Source organism: Lagopus muta, chromosome 1 (assembly GCF_023343835.1).
Source record: "Lagopus muta isolate bLagMut1 chromosome 1, bLagMut1 primary, whole genome shotgun sequence".
Taxonomy (NCBI): domain Eukaryota; kingdom Metazoa; phylum Chordata; class Aves; order Galliformes; family Phasianidae; genus Lagopus; species Lagopus muta.
This window is the reverse complement of record NC_064433.1, coordinates 127,705,004-127,722,996: the sequence shown is the minus strand read 5'-3', so window position 1 is coordinate 127,722,996 and position 17,993 is coordinate 127,705,004. Positions and strand designations below refer to the sequence as shown.

The window sequence follows — 17,993 nt, the reverse complement described above, 5'->3', positions numbered from 1 at the left end:
ACACGTTTTCTGAAGCCAGATGACCATATTTTGTCATGGCCATACTTTTTTCTTTCCTCATTTTAGAAAGCATTTTAAGCAGGCAAAGGAGGAGAAAAGGACATAACAGCTAAGGTGTTCCACTGTTGTGGTGCAAAATGTCAGCATGCAATTGCTTAGATTACCACCACTGAAATGCTTGCAGATAGCTTTTCTGTTAAACTTTCACCTCCTCAAAAACAGCAGTGTTCGAAGTAGGGATGAAGGAGAATGATTTGCCTTAGGGATGCCCTTGTCAACTCACGTGATTTCTGTTGAAAATGGTCTGGATCTAAAAGACCACAAAGGTGTTTGATGTTCTTCGTATAACCTTCAGCAAAAGAACTGGGAGAACAGTCATTGCTCTTGTGCTTTTGCATTTTCAATAACACACATGAAACAAGCTATGCCTTGCCAGTTTGGAACAAGCTCTGTCCTGCCTTGATGTACCCATGCTGTGTCTCTTTCACTAGTGTGTGTGGGAAGAGGATAGGTGGGAAAGAGGGAAAATGACACAGGTGAGAAATGGGACTGGGGCTGGAGGATAAGATAAGCAGAAAAGAAATGGAGAGTCGTATATGATCTGTTGAGCACAAATAAGATGAAGAAGGAAGAGAAAAAGATGAGACAGAGAGGGAAAAGGCAATGGAGAGGAAAAAAAGCTGACAAGATACAGGTGAAAGTGAAACTGCAAACTCAGAAATCAAGCAGGCAAGCATGAAAAGAGATAAGAAAGGAAGAAAATAATTGAGCGTGCAAGGAAAATCAAGGAACATTTAAAATAATGTTTCCACCAAAAAGGATCTGAAAAGAGAAAACAGAGGATAAATGAGACTGATAAGATGGCAGAATGCAAACAAAAGAGGAAACATGGAGCAGAAAACTGCCTTTAATGCTGTTCCCGGGTAAGATATTTTGACAATTATTTGTTTTGATGTGGCCCTGTAGTTACTGTGATACAGTTGACTTCTGGCTTCAGATCAAAATGCTGGACATTAAGCAAAAGCAAGGCAAGCTGGGAGCAATGGCCACAACTGTGATTGTCAACCCGGAGTCTTCTGAGTGGGAGAATGACTGCACAGAAAATCTGTGGTAAAGCAGACAACTGCACCAGTTTATTTTCTCCTTCATGTTAAAAGTCCTTTTGCCTTTCCTTCTTTGCCATATGTGATGGATAGATCCCTCCTCTGCCACCATTACTCACCTCCAGTTTGGATACTAGCCCAACCAAAATCTAGAAATAATGGGACAAGAGTATGGTAAAAATTCAGTCTGCTGCCACTGGTAATTTCTCCAACACCGAGTATAGCTCCCTTTCTCCAATGTGAACAAATGACTCCAAATTGTTTGGCTGCCTTCCTGCAAGGTAAGGACTTCCCATCAATCAAGGAACATAGACCCAAGTTACAAAATGAACTACAGCCAATAAGTCAATACAAGTCAAGATAAGGAAAAGCCAGTGCAATTTTTTTAAGGAAGATTTTGCATTTAAAAGGATACAAAAATGAGGGATGCTATCACTGGAAAACTGTGTCAGTCCATGGGATGCTGTCATATCACAGTGCTTGCCATGAACGTCCTTACTGCATCCATCAGAGTTTCTAAATGCTACTCTAAATCACAAGGCGACTCCAAGGCTTCACAGTGTCAGCAATGCCTTGATACTCTGCAGCATCCTTCCAGAGCTGCCAAACCACTCACTCATGCTGTGAAAATGTACCTGAATGCACCAGCAATCCCACTGAATGCAGCAGGACCACTTATGAAATAGCAAGCTATTCACCCGCGCAGGGGCATATCAACAGCTAGGTTAAAAACTTCAGGACTGTCTTCTTCCATCTGAACAAAGAAGAGGTTTGAAGTTGAGTTCACAGTCCTTTCTGGAAGCCACTGAGGTGCGTGGTGCCTGAGGGAGCACGTATTGCTGCCTCCTGCAAAGCACTGAAAGTACCCACATGGGAAAGAGAACACAATATTAGCCAGTCTGCCCTCCTCTGTGTCTGGAATTCAGAAGGGAAAGATTTGGCACAAAAGCTGCAAATCTCACCGGTGCGTATTTTTTTCTTCTCATAAGATTGGTCATGTTCACGCTCAGCCTGAATTTTTCTAATTAAAACATCTCTGGTTCCCTTATAATATGAGTTAATAATAATGAATCGCAGATAAGGATGATCCTAGTCTAAAGAGGCACAGTACAAGGCTTTGCTATAATCAAAGAAACTACTGTTATCTAGAGCCATGGAACAACCACATTTAATTTTGCATTCTGCACTTTACCCCAAAGAAATACTAATTACACTCCTCCTTAGTCCCCTTGCATGGTGCCATTCAACACATGCACATCAGAAATGATGAATATAGACATCAAGTGAAGAGTAAGGATAATTTCCTGCAGTTGTTTTACAAGCAAGAGATTAAACTGCCACAACCCTGCAGAGTTTAAGCAGTGTGCTTGTAATAAAACTGATGCTGTAGTATGCAATCAGAAGTCTAACACAAAGTTTTACATGCTTAGTGCAGCATTCATATGTAAAATGTATGCATTGAAAACAGCCCGGCCCTCTAATTTCAGTCTTTGTTCCAAAGGCCAGGTGCCTCTACAGACTTGCTGAAGTCCTTGTCAAAGGACTGAGACAGATTTTCTGCAGGGAGATGACGCAAAATCCAGGGTACCTTCATGCAAGTAGCAACTCTTTGGAGTCCATCAGAAGAGAGATCTAATCTGAGGTCAGGTCAGATCAGCACATCACTTCCACATGTGACTGCATGTGACAATCATAAAATGTATTATCTCAGCTATCCTGCTCATTCCTCATTTTGTTAAATAATTCTGCACAGAGATATCTACCACATCATTTGATGTATTCCTTATGTTACCAGCATCCCACAGATATTACTTCACAGTTTTCCTACATGAAAGTAGTTGGGAAGAATAGAGCCATGCAGCTCCATGGACCTTTGCTAGGCCACATGTAAAGTGCTGGGATCTCAATGATCTCCCTGTTTTCTGTTCTCTCAGGGAAGTGCAGAGGGCAACACAGGCAAAAAGCAGGACTTGAGCGCAGAATCCTTTGAGGTGGAAGGGATCTTTGAATGTCATCTACTCCAATTCTCCTGCAATGAACAAGGACATCTAGCATCTGCAGTGCTTCACCTTCGCTAGCCTGTGAGGGCTGAGGATAGCAGGGGAGATTGGAGAAGGGCCATGGCAGAGGAGGGGGACCAGGAGATGACGAATGAGGGATGTGAGGATGGAGCAGGGTGCATCAGGTGCCAGCTGGCAAGGATGCCCAGCAGGAAGAAGTGGCAGACTGGATGTGGGCTTGGGGAAGCTGCAAGGCAGACAGGCAGGTGTGTCCAGGCAGCCCTGCCATAGCCCGGCCCCTTGGACCTCTCACAGCCCCACACTCAGCCAGCCCCAGGTAGGCAGCCACAGGCATCTGCCTGTACCCTTCAGGGGGCAGGATGAGAGCTCTGCACCTGCTCAGTCCAGGAGAGAACTCACACGTCATGATGAAGCCTGTTAGCATTCACCCCAGCCATTTTAAAACATCCCACTTACTCTACCTCCATGATTAGGCAATGAGGAATCCAGGCAGCACCATAGCCATTGCTGCAATGCGAGCACTGGGAAGGAAACAAGGTTTCAAGGTTCATAATAAGAGACTGCAAGCTTTGCTCAAGTTGTAAGCAATTGCTTGAGAAGCACTGTTAATTAAAAACAAAACAAAAAAATTCAGCACTAAAAATCCCACAGTTTATCCTGGAAATCACTAAGTACCTGACATGGATTGGTACCTGCTTTGTAAGTCGTCCAGGTGCAATTCGCCTACATAATGGGTGGCTGATGAGACAGTGACGATCCTAGCGCTGTGACTGTGCGTTCCTGATTGCTTCAGCGTATCCAAGAGGAGGTTAGTCAGCAGGAAGTGTCCCAAGTAGTTCAAGCCGAAGTGCTCCTCAAACCCATCCTCTGTCTGCCTTTCAGGGACCAGCATCACCCCCGCTGGAGGAGAGAGGGAAAAACAGTTGATTTATTTGAGAGGAGAAGCTAGACAGAAGGAGCACGGATCTCCTGCTGCACAAGATAAACATGGCATTTAGAGCAGTGAACGACTGCTGATGGCATGTGAGGTGTAAAGCTGACACTGACTGATTTCTGCTGAGAAAAATGTCAAAATCCCCACTTGCATTCCTTTTGCCAGAAGTCGGGTAGAACAGCTCTTTCCCTCCCTACCTGCAGGACTACAGGGATAAACAAAAGGTGTGAAAGGGTTGTGAAAACATTAAAAGCTGGTTTAACCCTCTGCTGACATGCCAGAATTCAACACTGCAGGTCTTCAACAGTAATAATTCCACCTGGAAGAGGAGGGTGATCCCAACAACTCTCCCTCCATCAAAGAGCTCAGGGGAGCAGGGACAAGACCAAGCCGAGCAGCAGATCTGGTCTCCCAGACAGCTTTCTGCTGAGCCCTGGCTGCAGTTTAAAGATCTGCTGAGTCTTTGTCTGAAATCTGCAACTTCAATCTCACTGTTGTGAGTGAGAAAAGATGTTGTAAATTTACCCAGTATATATTAATTACTGTGTTTATATGCAGCTGCATATTGAAACAACTTTCTGAATGCTTATTTTGGCAATAGTTTTGCATATATTTCTAGAAACCACAATTTTCTAACTCAATGCTTAAAATAGGCACCCACATCCCTCACATGCAATGTTGATTTCAGCATTTTGCAGAAAATCTTGAGCTAATGTGTGAACTGTACCGTGTACTGAAGCTGTGTGGGGGTTAGCTATCTCACTCAATTATAAAGTGGATTTTAATGTTATAAATTATTCCTATTTCATTAAAATTTCATTATCACACGAGTGGACCTCACTTCTGTAATTTAAATGCAGATATACGTGGTTCATAGAGAATAATGTTGCCAGCCATTTATCTTCTCACTAATGCACATGACTGTGATACAGAAGAATGGCTTCCTCTGCTCACAGACATAAAAGGATCTCAGCTTCATCCTCACACTACTTCATATGCCCATTAAAAACCCTTTAACTTACCTCTGCTTGACATCAGACTGATATTAAATTCCCTCTTAAAATTACTCATGCTGTCTGTCTGCATCTCTCCTTCTTTAAGAGGATTCAACCATCAGACGGCTTTGCTGAGCCACTGCAGCTCAGGTTGAACAGGTTGTACTTTCAAGATCTCTTTAGCATGGCTAATACCTATAGTTTCACCTGTAGATTCATCTATGGACTGCCAGCTGCTTAATGGACACGCATGTCAAAAATTGCTGGCACTGTGAGGAAGCGCAGTCCAGAGGAAAAGAAGAACATTTTGTAGGAGTGGAGATTAGCCATGCTGTTGTTGTGCTGCATTATGCAGTCAGGGGAGAGAATGAGCATGAAAAACTGGGAAAATTAAATGGTTAAAGGACATAAAGAAAATGCATAAACCTATGTTATGCATCTGTAAGATGGAAAAGAAAATGCAAGTGAGGAAGGGAGCATAAGACAACTGGAGAAACAGAGTGAGTGAGTGAGGAGAAGGAAGGAGAGAAAGCATAGGGGCAGAAAGGAAATAGTACAAGTGAAAGGCTTGGGTGCAACACAGCACACATGAACAAAGCCCTTCCTCCACTCCGCCGGCTGATGAAATCAATGAGAGAAACAAAGTGCAGATTACACGCCTGGCCTCGATGCAAGCTCTGACTGGTGTTATCTCTGTCATCACAGCCACTTTCCCAGGTCCCTCAGAACGATGGGAAAACCCAGTCACCGGATGCGGCGTCTCTGCATGACAAACCTCATCTTTAATAATGGAGAGACACAAATTAGAGGCTGTCTGTCTGGGTGTCCCACAGTATTCTCATTCCTCAGCAGCACTTACTCTGATGTATGGTGCAACTGCTCACAGAGCTGTGGAACAAAAACACTTCCTTTTCCTCCAAAACCTGCAGATGTAGCATACAATGACATCTGAAACAGAGGCCTGGACTAAACACTGGTGTGAAGCTTATGGATGAACAGATACTGAGGCAAGCTCTGTTGGAACTTGGAGCTGTCCTTTTTTCTGGGATGAGGAAAGGAAGGAAAGGCTGGGAGGGAACCAAAGTCTCAGCCGGCTGCAGTGTGAGTTTTAGCAGAGATGGAGTTTGGCATGAGCTGCTGGAAGGCAGATGGGAGCAGCACTGCATCTGTGAGTACTGGGGCTGGTACAAGGAAATGATTTGCACCTTTCTGGGGCTCATCCTGCCTTCCAAAGCTCTAAAACTTGGAAAAGGAGGAAAACAGTTTGTAAGATGTATATTAGCAGCAACACAGATCAACTGGAAGTCCAAGACAGAAAAAGAACAAAGAACAGCCCTTGCACAGCAAAGCAGATGTGATCCCCAAATGCTGCCTCTTGGTCTCCCTGAGCTTTGGGTCACTATAAGGCCTTCCAGTAAGCATACAAATTTCTGCTGGCAGAGTCAGACAGAGGGATAGAGGAATTTGTCCAGGGAGAAATGCTGCAGGTGGGTGCTACAGCTATTCAGCTGTACCACAGAACCATTAGGGTTGGAGAAGACCTTCAAGATCATCTAGTCTAACCATCAACCCAACACCACCATGTACACTAACCATGTCCCTCAGTGACACATCTACACGTTTCTTGAGCACTTCCATGGACAGACTCTACCACCTCCCTGGGCAGCTTGTGCCACAGCCTCATCGTGTTTTTCGAGAAGAAGTTGTTCCTAATGACCAACCTAAACTTTCCATGGTGCAAAGCACAGCCAGCAAGCAATGGCTGTACAGACCACCATTGCTCCCACTGGCCCTATTCTGCACTGACTCCCCTGAGCAGAAATATGGTCAAGTGCTTGAGCAAGCACAACCACTCTCGCTTGGGTTTGCTGCTGGTACAATTCCCGTTTTCTCTTCAAGAGCAGATCAAATACTATTAATAATAAAATCTTTGAAAGACAGAGATTTTTCTGAACACCTTTGACGTGGTTCATATCAAGGCTTTCAAAAAATGATGCTCTGCAATTTGAAGGCACTTTCTCTCAGTTGAGGAGAAGCCATTTTAGTTCTCTGAGAGTGAGTGTGCAAAGCAATACCCAACAGAAAACTGAACTTGGCTGCTTTTCTGACACAAGGAAAAAATATTCTTCTTCTTCTTCTTTTTTTTTTTTAATTATTAACTACCTAACATTCAGTAGGTACTAAAAGTGGTATGCTATTGATTTTCCTTTGTCCAGAAATGTCATCAGCTTTACTCAAGGGCCTGAAAGGTAACTCAAAGAATGAAAGCTGCTTCTATTTTTAATTCTTTAAATTAATCCAATACTATTTTGTATGTATTTTTCTTTTTCTTTTTTTTTTTTTTTCCATCTTACCTATTCACTGTGAACTAAGAATGGTTTTGCTTATTCTTCCAGTGCAGAATAGTACCAAATATCTGTCTGATTTTAATTACCATTAGTCTCCGTGGTTTTTTTGGAGTGCATGTGAAGTTTGAAGAGGCAGCATGTAGGCCATTAATTCCAAATGCCTCAGTTCTGATACAACCTTTCTTTATACTCTTTCCTCAGATTTAGTTAGGTTGTTTTCAGACAAAAAAAGTGTCACTGATAGGACCATGGCATTAGGAAATAAATTAATAAGTAATTGATTAGCTGTTACTGAAATGTTCAGGAAAGAGGCTGACAGCATGCATGTAGAAAACTGCCAGAATGACACACTGGTGTGAGATTTTGCAACTATGCTGAGTGACTGTTCTTATTACAAAGTAATACGTTTCAATGTGCCACAGTTATTTATGTATTGTAATTTGTAACTTAATTAATAAGCTATAACATTTAAAAAAAAAAAACAAAAAACTTATCATTTTATTAAAATGAGTAGGCAACAGAGAATGGAGGATATTTTTTCTTGAAGAATGAATGTAACTCCAGAGAACTGTCTCTGCAATCATTCATCTATCATGACTGCCTATAAAAATTTCCAATGAAGCTATCTGGGATCCATCAATGAACAAGTCTTATGTGATTTTAACAGTATAATGAATCTAAAAAGTATAAGTTTATGAGAGATGAAAGCATTACTGCCCAGGCATACCACATTTTTATTGGCTTATATAAGAAGATTTGTATCATGCTTGCTTATGCTGGAGATGAAGGTAAACACTGTTGTAATTCCTGTATCTCCAGCTGCACAAAACATCCTTCAACTCTACTGTAGATTTAAAAATACAAGCATTCTATTCGTTAAGATTTATTTACAGTGAGCTACTTGGAGGTTTTAAAGCTACTTCTCTCAAGAACACTTAAATGAAAAATAACATGGTTAAGATTTAAAATCTCTCTTCCAGATGCAGATCAAAATGCCTTTCTTCCTAGACAGCTCATAGAGCTACATTTGGATGCAGCATCCCCACATGTCAGCCTGTATGTCAGCCTGTTATTCCCGGCAACCCAGAGGGCTGGTCAGCAGTACAAGAGATCAGTTCTATGAGTGATGTCTTCACAGCAGAAGAAGAACCTATGTAACCACATTTACCTAATTCTTGCTGTTTGCAGGAGACACATTCTCAAGGTTAAAAATGAAGAGAAAGCATTACTCCAAATGAAAGAGCAAAGCCTTTTCTACGAACAGATTTTGTGTTTTTCCCTCCACGAGTGCAGGCACACAGGGCAAACCTCCGCACTAACAGAGTTCTCAAATTGCACTAGCTTGCACATGCATACACCAAAAGTTCTACCAGTGGATCTTTCTAGCTATACATCAGCACAGTCTAGTTCTCTCCTAAATATGCTATAGTGAACACCACCACCTAAATTTTATGCTGTAGTATAGTGATCTGGATGGCACCTAGAGTCCTACCAGGGGACCAGACCCTCAGACACCAGGGCATCTGTCTGTTCTCAGTGGTGGGACATAGTCTTAGCATGCATGGACATACCTTGGAGGTGACTGGACACCTAAATGTAGTTTTGTTCACTGCTGCTAGAACTGAGACCTGGGCTGCAGAGCAGAAGTGTCCCCAGGTTTCCCTTGCCTCTTCCTAGAATCACAGAATCATAGAATGGCCTGGATTGAAAAGGACTTCAAAGATCATCTAGTTTCAACGCCCCTGCTGTATGAAGGGTCACCAACCAGTAGACCAGGCTGCCCAGAGCCACATCCAGCCTGGCTTTGAATGCCTCCAGGGATGGGGCATCCACAACCTCTCTGGACAGTCAGTTCCAGTGCACCACCACCGAGAAGAAGTCCCTGCCTGCATTCTGCTCTCTCCTCTATCCCAACATCAGGTGACCCAACATCAATCTCATCAAGGAGCAGCATGTGTGCATTGGGAAGGGGGGAGGTTCAGCCCCAGACATTCTCACCAGTTTCATCTGCCTCTCCCCTGCAAATAGTGAGTTCACTGTCCCTAATTTTCTTACCTAGCTATCCTAGTCCTTTGTGCCTGATCCCATGGGATCTCACCGTGCCTCCTGCATGTGCTTCCACTCACACACCACTCTCTGTTCCCTCCGGTCCAAGTCTGATTTCCTTATGAGGCTGGGAATCTCCAACCAGCCTCCCCTTCCTTGGCTCAGCTTCCACCACAGGTGACACGGGAACAGGTGGAAGTTAATTTGTAAAAGTTTTATGATTAGTCAGAGGCTAAACAAAAGAGAGAGATTATAATGAGGTCCCAAATAAAGTGTGTGTTTCTTCATCCTCACTACCAATCCCAACTTCTCCCTTGCTACTTGCTCCCTTTGTATTCCTTGATTGAGTAATATATGCTACATTCATAGTTTAAAAGTCTTTCAATTAGAAAACACCAATGTTCTGCCATTGGGTGTTTCCCCATCCTAAAGGTTCTCATCTGACTCTTCACTCTTCACTCACTCTTCTGCCATCTTTCCCTATTAACCTCTCAGCCTGACTGTTCTAAACCCTCAAATCCTCAGCTGACACTCTTCTAGTTCAGTTCTCCACACCCTGGCTTCTTGTATAAATCTCTCTCTTGCAAGTTACAGTCTTGACCCATCTGCATTCAGACTGGCTCTTCCCTTTACCACAGCTAAACAAGCAGCAGCCAGCATGTGCAGAGAGATATGGGCAGCAGCAATGCGAGGTCACTAGCTACACCAGCTCATCAGCCATGTCTGTGAGACATTTAGGTCCAGAGAGTGTAGAAATCACCTTCCTTCTCCACAGCTGTGCCTCAGCTATGAATCAAAGCAAGACCTGCGCAGTCCCAAGTAAGGACATGCTTGGTACAGGCAACTCTTTAGCTGTTAGAAAGTTAAAAACAGTTTTCACACTGAAATGCTTAACATGTTTCTGTTTCAATGCAGCATGGGAATGTTCTACTGGTGCTGAAGATTTCATCCATCTCTGACACAAAGGCAGCATCGTGCCAGTAATCAAGTCCCAATTCCAAAATATGATAACATGTGAAGAGCTTTTTTAAAGAAACTTGCCATCAGTTTTGGCATCATAAAAAAAATACATGATGTTTTTTCTTGCTCTTATCTGAAAACACATAAACTCTCTTATCTAGCATTACAAATATTAAATAAAAATAAATCAGCCTAAGACAAATAGCTGGCATCAAAACTTTTAGCCTACACATTTGAAATTGTTCTAACTGGTGAGGAACTGAAAAGTGAGCAGTGCCAGCTGATAGTGTTCATGCATTACTATACAACTGAGAAGTGGACTGCATTGGTTACGCCAACAGAGTTAAACAATTGTGTATTTCCGGCAAAGACAAGTTAAAGGGGAAAAAAAGAAAGGAAGATGTAGTCCAGAGGAGGGCCACTAAGGTGATCAAGGGCTGGAGCACCTCTTCTACAAGGAAAGGTTGAGGGAACTGGGACGGTTTAGCTTGAAGAAGAGAAGGCTCCAAGGAGACCTCATTGTGACCCTTCAGTACCTGAAGAGAGAGTATAAACAGGAGGGGGAACAGCTCTTTACAAGGGTGGATAGTGATAGGACAAGGGGGAATGGTTTTAAACCAGACTGAGGGGGTTTAGTTTGAATATTAAGAGGAAGTTTTTCACACAGAGGGTGGTGACACACTGGAACAGGTTGCCCAAGGAGGCTGTGGATGCCCCATCCCTGGAGGCATTCAAGGCCAGGCTGGATGTGGCTCTGGGCAGCCTGGTCTGGTGGTTGGTGACTCTGCACATAGCAGGGGGGTTGAAACCCCCTGATCTTTGATCTTTGAGGTCTTTTTCAACCCAGGCATTCTATGATTCTATGATTTTAAGATTCTATGGGATTGTCTCTATTCAAGGATGATAACAGCAAAAATTCAAACCTTACAGGGTTCAGCAGAAAACAGGGTATATAATACCTCTGATTCGCTTCTGGATTTAGTGTCATGCTGCAACACAGTGGATATACAAGAATACACGCTAGTTCCCCAGAAAAGGTATCAGCTTTGAAAAGAAAATATGATCCATAAGTGAGGTTTTGGTTTTACACTAAAATAAATCCAAGCATATGTTATCATTTCTGGCTAGAAAAAAGTAAATAAATCCTAAGTATATGCTCAGTAAATTATTTGTTATTTGTGGTGGCACAGTGGTGAGTTATCCCACTCACAACCTGAAAATAGGAAAGTCAATCATAGTTTTTTAATTCAATAGAAAGTTCTCCTAGAATTAAAATACCTTGTTTTGCACTTTGTGTAAAAAATATTTTACCCAAAAGCTATAAAAAGATTAAGTTAGAATAAACCATGGCCTATTCCTGCCTCTCAGAAAAGCCAGTGGCAAATGTCCCAAACACTAAAGCAGAACCAGTTGGGTTTCCTAATCCATCAATAGCTGAATTTTGTATCTGTCTTCTACTGATAAAAAAATCGTATTCAGGACATAAAAGGAAGTGGGTCAAGAACCTGCAGCATATGGAGCCTGAGATATTTCCTTTTTCATAAAACGTTTGATATCCCAGACACAGAAAAAGCTTTGGAAATAACTAGAAAGACAGAGATAACATCAAACAAAAGTCAAGATTTTAATGAATACAATCCTTACAGACTGACACTCGGAAGTAACCCAAAGGTGCTCTTCTGACATATTAGTAATTCAAATAACAAATAAACCTCTTACAAGAAATCTGATATCTTTATATAGGATACGTTTCGTTGTGGCAGACAGCAGTGCTATCCAAGCACAACAAAAGCTCTAGCTGATGACTGTAGCTAAAAATCTGGGTGCTAAGTAGATGTGAGCATTGAATGACTCTTGGTGGCTCTGGACTAGCAGGGCTGGGTACTGTCAGCAGGAGCACAGTGATGTGATACCTGTGCCCAGGCAAGCTGCCTCCGGTACCCAAGGCAGCTAACACCTGTAAAGTGCAGTGTGATTAGCAAACCTCCACATAATTTCCAGTCATCTCTCTAATAAAGATAGCGCTGCTGAGAAATCTGGCTGAATGCTTCATCGGTCTTAAAAAAAATCTGGTTATAGAACAAATTAATATTGTACGTTACTGTTCATACGACTCTTCTAGTTTTTCCCATCATCTGTGGGAAATTCATTTTAAACCAAATTCAGAGGACCTTTTTCAGCTCTAAACATGTCCCAAAGGCCCAGCTCTCATGATGTCTACTATCACCCACCACATACGGGCAAAGGACCAGCTGTCTTTCTGCTTATTTTCCACTATTTCTCCCTGTTCTCCCTGCCTGTCCTCCTTTTTCTTCTCTTTCACCTCATCTTCAATTAAATATTGCTCTAATTTGTCTTCATGGCAGTGTACAGATAAAAAATGATCCTGCAATCAAGACACTGGAATAAGATTCATGTGAGACCAGTTCCTGAGTTCACCATAGCCTCCTGTATGACTGGAGGAAAAGCATTATTTCTGGTGAAATCCAAGTTCCGCTGGAGTCAACAGCAATCCTCCTCAATAACTTTCCCTCGGGGAAAGTTCCCCAGTGATTTTCCACTTCTCTGGGTTGGTTTCTCTTCTCTCCATTCTATAGTCTTAGCAGCCTGCAGCTGCTACTGAGAGGGGAGCTGGATCTTATCAGCGGGCCAGGATCTTTTCAGGATCTCACTGCCATAACATAAGTAATCATGTTTAAACCTAACCAATCCACAACATCTGTAAGTAAGTAAGAACCTACAAAACTGCTTACTTTTGTTACCTTTCCTTGTTCCTAACCCTCAAATCTCACATTTATTCTGAAGATTTGTTCTTACAAATACTCTGTCACAACAATAATTTTATGTGTGACCAACCATGACAGCATCCATGGGACTTCTCCATGCACATGGTTCAATGCAAGGGATTTGCCCACACTCCACATGGCTGAACTGCAGGTAGGTAGCACAAAGTAATATATCGATATTTCACAAGCTTACCTACAGATACAGCTTTTATTCTGCAGTAGACACTAAAGAGGGAAGATTATAGAGACTTATGCAACCTGTCAAGAGACTGAGATTTCTCAGACGATCTACAAATTATGGATTATGGACCTCTGAATTATTCACTAGCTCAGAATTATTGATTTTAAATTGGCTCATACAGATTTCAAACCAAAACGTATTAAATGTAATCTGCTTACAATTGGCTAATAATATACTGAAATCTCTAATTTTTTTTCTGTTTGTGTGCATGCCAAGACATTCGCTAAATGTAATTGCATTTCAGTCTTTTTCTGTTCTGTAGGCCAAACTACAAACCATTTGGTAAACTGCAACAGAGAAAGTAGTTGCTATGTCGTTTTTAATGAATTAGACAGCATTGCATTTGGTACTGTTGTCGCTAAAGATGTGATTTTAGTATTAGCTCACGTGGTTTTAAGGTCATTAAGTACTGCAAAGAACACATAAGTAAAAGCATTATCTGAAGGACATCTGGAAATTTCTAGCACACAGAAAAAAATGATTGATTCAATTTAGAAAAACTATCTCTCACATGAATCAGTGACTACTGTTTATGGAATTTTACATGATGTTTACATCTGTTCCTTCCGCAGCTTCATGTAGATAGAAGTCTTTTCAATAAATCCTAACACTATTTTAATGACTGTATTAGATGATTACACTACTGTAATGCTGTAACATGCTAAATGCTCTTAAAACAAACAAACAAACAAAAAAACACAAAGAACAACAACAAAAATTGACATCAGTTGCAAATTAGTGAACTAGAAGATGCATTATTCTGACTTTTTGTCAGGTTAAGTTTTCTAAACTGTATCCATCCTTCTGTAGCTATTTAGCTAACCTCTTTTTCACTTTTTTTTTCCCTGTGCAGAAAATGTATTATATTTTGGTGTCACAACATTTTTTCCCTTTTTACCACTAGCACATTTTGTTTTTTTTAAAGGATGTTTATGCAATGCCATATTTGCATCTTTAAACATGTTTTGTTTATTTAAAAAAAAAACAAGAGCTGAGCATGCACATTACTGATGCAGAAAGCAAAGCAATGGAACATCAGGCTTTTATTTGTCAGCTGAAATCATGTGTGCATTCAACCAAATTTTTCCTTTCAAATTAGAAATTAGAAAGTTAAATGTATATGCTAAAGTCAACTATAACAAAAAGAGAAGAGGTGACTACAGTGCACTAATCTCCCCTTTGAAAGCCCTGAATGTTCATGTTAGACTTCTTAAAAGGCCTGAAGCAATTGGATACCTAAACCTTACTGAAGTTCTTGTGGGATCTGAATGTCTTGCTCTGGGAGAATATTTTGCAACTCAGGAGTTTGGCATTAAATTAATTTCCAACTAGATCTTGAGCCAAGCAAGTGATGGAGAGCAGATACATTTTTCTTTTTTAAATCACCAGCAACCTCAGAAATTGCAGAATTCCATCATGTAGTACTGATTATTTACCTAACATAGTAATTCATTCCAAATCACCTATATTTAATAACATTTCAATGTTAATTACATAATTTGCATTATTGCATAACGTTAGAACTCTCCTCTGTTCATCCTGAAATGACCGTGTTTTTGTTAGGCTCACGAAAGCCCACATAAAATATCATGTACTGTCACAAAAATAAATATTCATGCAGATATGATGTGGACAGATCACTAACATAGAGACAAGATTGTATACATCAATAAAAGATTTTAACTTAAAGCAATTAAATAACACTCATATATTGTGAAGAGAAACGCAATGTAACAGTTCATGTTGTTTTTACATTAAAAACAATAAAAGAATACAGTCTTTATTAATAGAACTCTTGGTCCTGTGAAGACAGGAACATATTTGTTAGATTTCCAGTGTTGTGATTCAGAAATCATGGATCCCACACAAAGTCCATTTTCAAAACCTAACAGAAACTTTCTATTACACCCAACAGACTTCGGGTCAGGCTCTTAAAAATATATGACTTCCTACAAATATACTGACCAGATGTCTGGCCTGAAGGCTCTACCTTCAGAAAACAAATATTCTTGAAATCAAGAGCGCTAGAGCTTCAAGTTTGGTACGCAATAACAAAGTACTACACGATACTAACAAGTCTACAATTCCAGGTGCATACATTGAAACAGAAAATCCATCACGTCTTTTCGGGAATTCTCTAAGCCATGTATTAGCCATGACAATTGTCTTGCTATTTACAAAGTTTTCTGACAGAAAGCATACATGCTTCTGACAAACATACTCAATAACTTGTCTGTATAAAGAAAAGCTACTGCAAGCCCTGTCCTCCTGGGGACCCAGATTCGTTTCTAGAGGATTGCACAATGGAGGCAGAGAAGCTGGTGACTGCAATGAGTTTTTTGAGTGGGTAGTGCCTCTAGCTCTGCAGCCCACAATGGTCTGAATCTGCTTCCTCCATGCATTGCATAACAGTGAACAAGCTGCATAAAAGAGAAGGAGAAGTGACAAGAACAAGACTACTAATTAGCCCAAATAACAGCATTTTTCTTGTATGTGCTCAGTACCGATGGAAAGTCAAGACAAGATGCAAAGGTTTTTGCCTCAGGCCATTGCATACCAATTAGATTTTTTTTTCCTTATATATACCTTGAGAACACACGGATTTTCACCTTAACACTAGGAATAAAATGGAATGCTACAGATTATTTATAGCAGCAAACAAAAACGGCCATAAAATGGGGAAAAGAGCTTTTCAAAGTGGAGGATGGTGATATGCCAGTTAATGGTCTGAAACCAACTTAATTGTAAGGGAGTCTTTACAGCAGCTTTGGATGGGATCACTTCCTTGATTCTGTTAAAGTCTGAGTAAATAACAGGGCCAGACCATTCATTTCAGTCTTGCTTCTAAAAAGATTTTATTTTTTTTAACAATTGAATCCCTTTCAAGCTTTAAGTAGTTTTTAACCAAGCATTAAGTGAAATCACGTTTTTCCAGTAGGTCATGAAAATCACAGAATCCTACAATCATTTGAGTTGGATGAGACCTTTAAATGACACTTGGTCCAACCCCCCTGCAATGAGCAGGGACTCCTACAGCAAGATCAGTGCTCAGAGTTCTGCCCAGCCTGACCTTGAATGTCTCCAGGAACAAGGAATCCAGCACCTCTCTGGGCAACCTATTCCAGTGCCTCACCATCCTGATCATAAAGAAACTTTTATCTTATATCCAATCTAAATATCCTCTGTTTTAGAAATAATTTCCCTTTGTCCTATCATAACAGACCCTGCTAAAGAGTTTGATTCAGAAAAATATTAGTCTGGAACTTCCTTCCCAAAAGAAGCTTTGGGTCTTTGGCCTTCTATTAAGCATATCATGAGATCTATTTTTATCTAACTTAGTTTCTTGACTAAGAAGATTCATCTAACTGCGATTTTGTTCTTCCCGCTTCAGCAGCAGCTAGGGCAGAAGCTAGCCCTTTACTTCAGAAGGATTTCCATCCATGCTGTTATTTTAGGCCCATCATTTCTCCCACGCTGTCCCAAGCCCTATAACAAAGCCCTGCCCTTGCTCTGGTAGGAAACTAATAGAGGTTAGGGGCTGCCCTCAAAGGTCACAGACACTTTTGTTCCACAAAATTGTACGTGTTCAAGATGCAGTTTTGTTCCTATCTGTGTAACAGCCTGCACTGTGCATCTTTAAAAGAAGGCATGTACAACAAGGGAAATTTTGTAGCCAGGATTAGATATCCATTACTGTTAAGTTCTTCACAGTTAAAATAAAAATGATAGGGCTTTTTGGCTAGTGACATAAAAATGAACACTTCCTTGAATATTTCATAAATGTTTCATATCAATCATGAAATATTCTTGAATTTTTATTGCAATAGTTGCCTTATTGAGAGCTCTTCAAGGCATCAACAGATGTAACAAAATCATTTATTTTGCAGCACGTTTGCCCTCACCTGGACTGAAGGGTGCACAAGGAAAAAGAAAGTGTTCTTTGGGATGCCTTAATAAAAACACATGCAAATAACTGGGAAAACAAGAGCAGTGGCATATAACAGCAGAAAGTTTCTATAAGAAGCCTAAACTGTTGCTGGAAGGTTTTTCCCCCAGTTAAACACATAGGAGAAAATTCCCCTTTAGGAAAGTGCACATTAGGCATACAGGGCTTCGGTGGAAAATTATTGTATGGGCTAGTTTCCAAAAAATATTGTGGCTGCAAAGAATAATTAGATGGCAAGTATTTGCATAACAAAGTTTAAGTCCCTAAGAGTAATGAGATTCATTTGATAATTGTATGACTGTAAGATAAATATCGTCCTTTTAATTTGTTCTGTGACCACTGAGGATGCATCTTGATGGACAACCTTCCAGCAGCAGCTTGATCTGAGCAGTGACTGCTCTGAGGCCTCTGGATACTTTACTAGATCGTATTTTAAACAGACTGACCCCAAATCCAGTTCACCACAAAGACACATTGAACGCATGTGTTCATACAGGGAAAACACAAAGGGACTAAAGGTCCAAAGGTGAAAAAGCTGCTTTTCTACAGCCATGAAGTACATTTTTCCTTTGCTTTGCTTCGTTTTAAGCAATGCTCAGATTCTGCTGCCACT

General features: G+C 40.9%; 1 protein-coding gene across 1 annotated transcript in view; it reads right to left on the bottom strand.

Annotated features, from left to right (window-relative positions):
* DHRSX (dehydrogenase/reductase X-linked) overlaps positions 1 to 17,993 on the bottom strand; it is a 160,969-nt gene that overhangs the window by 38,654 nt on the left and 104,322 nt on the right. Inside the window, exon 5 of the mRNA XM_048934489.1 lies at positions 3,817 to 4,024. Within this exon, the coding sequence (XP_048790446.1) occupies positions 3,817 to 4,024 (208 nt within the window). The remainder of the gene's footprint in view (positions 1 to 3,816; positions 4,025 to 17,993) is intronic.